The sequence below is a fragment of the Sinocyclocheilus anshuiensis genome, unplaced genomic scaffold, assembly GCF_001515605.1.
Source record: "Sinocyclocheilus anshuiensis isolate Anshui unplaced genomic scaffold, SAMN03320099.WGS_v1.1 scaffold579, whole genome shotgun sequence".
Classification (NCBI taxonomy): domain Eukaryota; kingdom Metazoa; phylum Chordata; class Actinopteri; order Cypriniformes; family Cyprinidae; genus Sinocyclocheilus; species Sinocyclocheilus anshuiensis.
Window position 1 is genome coordinate 2,495,433 of NW_015551075.1, and position 4,690 is coordinate 2,500,122.

The following is a 4,690-nucleotide window of genomic DNA, read 5'->3' on the forward strand; positions in this document are numbered from 1 at the left end:
ATGATATCTTCATGGAACATGATCTTTACTTAATGTCCTAATGATTTTTGGCATAAAAGAAAAATCAATAATTTTGACACATACAATGTATTTTTGGCTATTGCTACAAATATACCCTTTTATTTAGATATCACCATCATATATTTCATGTCCCATACTAATATTATGCATCTTATCATTAATATTAAACTATTATTATGATTTTGTAGTTAATTATACTATATATACATTTATTATTATACTATATTAATATACCATATTATTTAAATGCTGTATAAGTAAATAATATATTACATAAATTTAATTGTTAATGTTATTTAATATTGTACTATATTTAGATATCCGCAATATATTTCATTGGTCCTATAACAATATATAAACTTTATATTATAGCAATATATTATGCAATTTTTTATACTATTATTATTGTATTAATTATACTATATATATAAATATGTTATTATTATACTATATTATTAATATAATACTATGTTATTTAGGTATTATAATCAGATTATAGTTTTTCCTTTGTCCTCAATATTATGTTCCATCCTGTTAGTCCTTATTAAATAATGCTTTTTTCACAAATTGGACATCACTGCTATATTAACCAGTCAGTATCCAGAACCATACATTAATAATTTTGGTATATATTTCAGGGTGTATATATATATATATATATATATATATATATATATACCAAGTTCTGCCATAAAACTCTAGATGGCGCAGGCTGATGGGTCCTTAACATTAACTAATGATATTCTTAGCATTAAACAACTTGTCACAAGCTGATTGGTTCATGTTGCATACGCAGCCAATGAGCTTGCTGATTTACATTTAAATGGCTGATTAGCATTCGCTTGAGCATTGCACTCCACCTTCCCCAGCTCCACCTGTATAGATCTGATAGGGGTTATTTTATATGCTATTTGTGCAGCAGCGGTATGTCTTAAATATTCACAGCACCATATCGGCTCATGTATTGGTAGTAACAAGTTCCTGTACTTGCTTGCAGCAGCAGCAGCAATCTACAAATGCAGCAATAACCAACAGCAGCGTAGCAGATCTATTCTGCCAAGACCAAATACATTAACATTGTCATATCCATTACCATGATAAAATCTTCAGAGAGTTCTCATGATAGAAATATTTATAGAGCGAGAGAGAATATATTATAGTGTAAATTTGAGAGTATGCATTTAAATGTCCAGCAATGTCTGATCTAAATGTTTTGTTGCTGTTCAGGAGAAAGAGTTGAAGCTGGCCGCTGATGCCGTTCTCTCAGAGGTCAGAAAGAAACAAGCCGATGCCAAGAGAATGCTGGACATCCTCAAATCACTGGAAAAGCTCAGAAAACTCAGGAAAGAGGCTGCAGCCAGGAAGGGTAAAACATAAAAATATGATTTGTGACCCTGGACCACAAAACCAGTCATAAGGCTCAATTATGCTCAATTATACATAGGCTTAAATGTATACATCATCTGAATAAATAAGCTTTCCATTGATGTATGGTTTGTTAGGATAGGACAATATTTGGCCGAGATACAACTATTTGAAAATCTGGAATCTGAGGGTGCAAAAAAAATCTAAATACTGAGAAAATCGCCTTAAAATTGTCCAAATGAAGTTCTTAGCAATGCATATTACTAATCAAAAATTAAGTTTTGATATATTTAAGGTAGGAAATGTACAAAATATCTTCATGGAACATGATCTTTACTTAATATCCTAATGATTTTTGGCATAAAAGAAAAATCAATTTTGACCCATACAATGTATTTTTGGCTATTGCTACAAATATACCCCAGCGACTTAAGACTGGTTTTGTGCTCCAGGGTCACATTTATGGTGACTCACCTTCAGTAAAATGATGTCAATCTCAGAATACTTCATTCCGTTCACCAGGATGGGGATGAGTCTGTGGAGAAATACATCAACATTAGATCATCTCATTCAAATCAAGAGTTCAGATCAGATCTCTCAAACAGAACTAAACAGAGGCCAGAGGCTTCATCTGTGTGTTCAGTTTATGCTCAGATGTGTGATGATGGCCTGCAGTACTCACTGGACCAGGCGTTGTATAGATCTGATAGGGGTTATTTTATATGCTATTTGTGCAGCAGCGGTATGTCTTAAATATTCACAGCACCATATCGGCTCATGTATTGGTAGTAACAAGTTCCTGTACTTGCTTGCAGCAGCAGCAGCAATCTACAAATGCAGCAATAACCAACAGCAGCGTAGCAGATCTATTCTGCCAAGACCAAATACATTAACATTGTCATATCCATTACCATGATAAAATCTTCAGAGAGTTCTCATGATAGAAATATTTATAGAGCGAGAGAGAATATATTATAGTGTAAATTTGAGAGTATGCATTTAAATGTCCAGCAATGTCTGATCTAAATGTTTTGTTGCTGTTCAGGAGAAAGAGTTGAAGCTGGCCGCTGATGCCGTTCTCTCAGAGGTCAGAAAGAAACAAGCCGATGCCAAGAGAATGCTGGACATCCTCAAATCACTGGAAAAGCTCAGAAAACTCAGGAAAGAGGCTGCAGCCAGGAAGGGTAAAACATAAAAATATGATTTGTGACCCTGGACCACAAAACCAGTCATAAGGCTCAATTATGCTCAATTATACATAGGCTTAAATGTATACATCATCTGAATAAATAAGCTTTCCATTGATGTATGGTTTGTTAGGATAGGACAATATTTGGCCGAGATACAACTATTTGAAAATCTGGAATCTGAGGGTGCAAAAAAAATCTAAATACTGAGAAAATCGCCTTAAAATTGTCCAAATGAAGTTCTTAGCAATGCATATTACTAATCAAAAATTAAGTTTTGATATATTTAAGGTAGGAAATGTACAAAATATCTTCATGGAACATGATCTTTACTTAATATCCTAATGATTTTTGGCATAAAAGAAAAATCAATTTTGACCCATACAATGTATTTTTGGCTATTGCTACAAATATACCCCAGCGACTTAAGACTGGTTTTGTGCTCCAGGGTCACATTTTGTTTGCATGATTTAATGTAAAAAAAAATGTCCCTAAGAAATTGATCTGACACTTTATGGTTTGTATAACGTTATTCTTCACACCTTTTGAAGAAATCAGTCTACAAACCGCTTATTTATGGTTGTTTCTATATATTAAACTGGGATATAAAAAAATAATTTCAAGAAATTTCATTTCTTCATCATTTTCAGAAATTCATTTAGCCTAATTACTTCACCTATAAGGCTCAATTTCCATTAATTTTTCCAATTTTAACAGGCATGTTTCCAGGAAAGGAGAGTGATGAGAGATTTGAGGGTCACTTGGAGCGGTTGAGGAGTCTGATCCGTAAGCGCACGGCTGTGTATGCGACAGAGGAGAAAGCTCTGAGAGTCATGCTGGAGGGAGAGCAGGAGGAGGAGCGCAAACGAGACCGCGAGAAGCGACTGAAGAAAGAAAAAGAGAAGCTGTTGCAGAAGAAACGAGAGGTGGACACAATGCTGTTTGGAGGTAATTTTACACACACATCTATATCTATATTTTTTAGTGATGCACTGTTCATTCATTAGACTTGTTTTCCTAAAGACACCACAAGTTGGCAGTATAGTCATTTCTGAGTCCCTGTACTATTTGAGGATGTGCTTCACTGTTTGTTCAGATACATCCTGAAATAGTACAGAATAAACCTACTGTTGATCTTTTTGTGCAGTGGGATCTATATGGCACTTGTTGCCCTATTATAGATTCATATCAAATAAAATGTGCATTTGTTCAGTTGCATGCATGTGAACTCTATTCCTTTCTTTTTCTTTAGCTGAGTTGCCACCTGATCACCCTCTTCAGCCGTTCCTAGATTACTACACACAGGCAGAGCGCTCCCTTCCTGCTCTTATTCAAATAAGGTCTATTTTCAAATCAGAAGTAAACTCTAAAAATAACTCTATGAGTAAATGTGACATAACTCAAAGAATGTGAATCTCCCCTGACAGAAGAGAGTGGGATCAGTTCCTGGTTTCTGACAAACACCCTGACGGTACATCAGTTCCTCAGGGCTGGGTTCTGCCCGACCAGCCAGCCGACGACATCTGGGCCACAGCCCTGGAGAAATGATGCTTAGTTATGACCCAACGGACTGTTCATTCATGTGGGGGAAAAAATGTTTGGCTGGCAAAATGTGTGACCAGATTAAATTATACTAGATTGGGTGAATCTCACGAAAACGTTTCATCCTAAAATCAAAGAAATGCTTTGCATAAAGAAAACGAAGCTTTTTTCGGCCATTTAAATTGTTTTTTTTTTTTTTACATTGTGACATTATTTTTATGATTGTTAAGTGCATTTTACACACATTCGTATTACCACAATGTGCTTGGATTTTTTTTTTAAATTGTCATTATTCCCAGCGGTGATTGTTATTAGATTGTCGTTGATGCAATACGGATTATAATAACATTCAAATGACTAAAATTGTTAATAATAATAGTTTATTTAAATCACCTTAAAATTAATAGAATAAATACTACTATGATGTATAAATGTTATTATATCATAGTGTATATAGTATATATATGCGCACACACATATAGTGTGTATATGTGTGTGTATATATACACACACACACACACACATACATATAAATATATATATATATATATATATATATATATATATACACGTAA

The 4,690-nt window shown here is 34.0% G+C and overlaps 1 protein-coding gene across 1 annotated transcript in view; it reads left to right on the forward strand.

Moving 5' to 3' along the window:
* Positions 1 to 4,455, forward strand: part of pdcd7 (programmed cell death 7) — a 7,975-nt gene extending 3,520 nt beyond the window's left edge. The window contains exons 2-5 of the mRNA XM_016452251.1: positions 1,249 to 1,387; positions 3,291 to 3,521; positions 3,826 to 3,913; positions 4,001 to 4,455. Coding sequence (XP_016307737.1) covers positions 1,249 to 1,387; positions 3,291 to 3,521; positions 3,826 to 3,913; positions 4,001 to 4,121 — 579 coding nt within the window. The 3' untranslated portion in view covers positions 4,122 to 4,455. The remainder of the gene's footprint in view (positions 1 to 1,248; positions 1,388 to 3,290; positions 3,522 to 3,825; positions 3,914 to 4,000) is intronic.
* Positions 4,456 to 4,690: the final 235 nt, after the last annotated feature.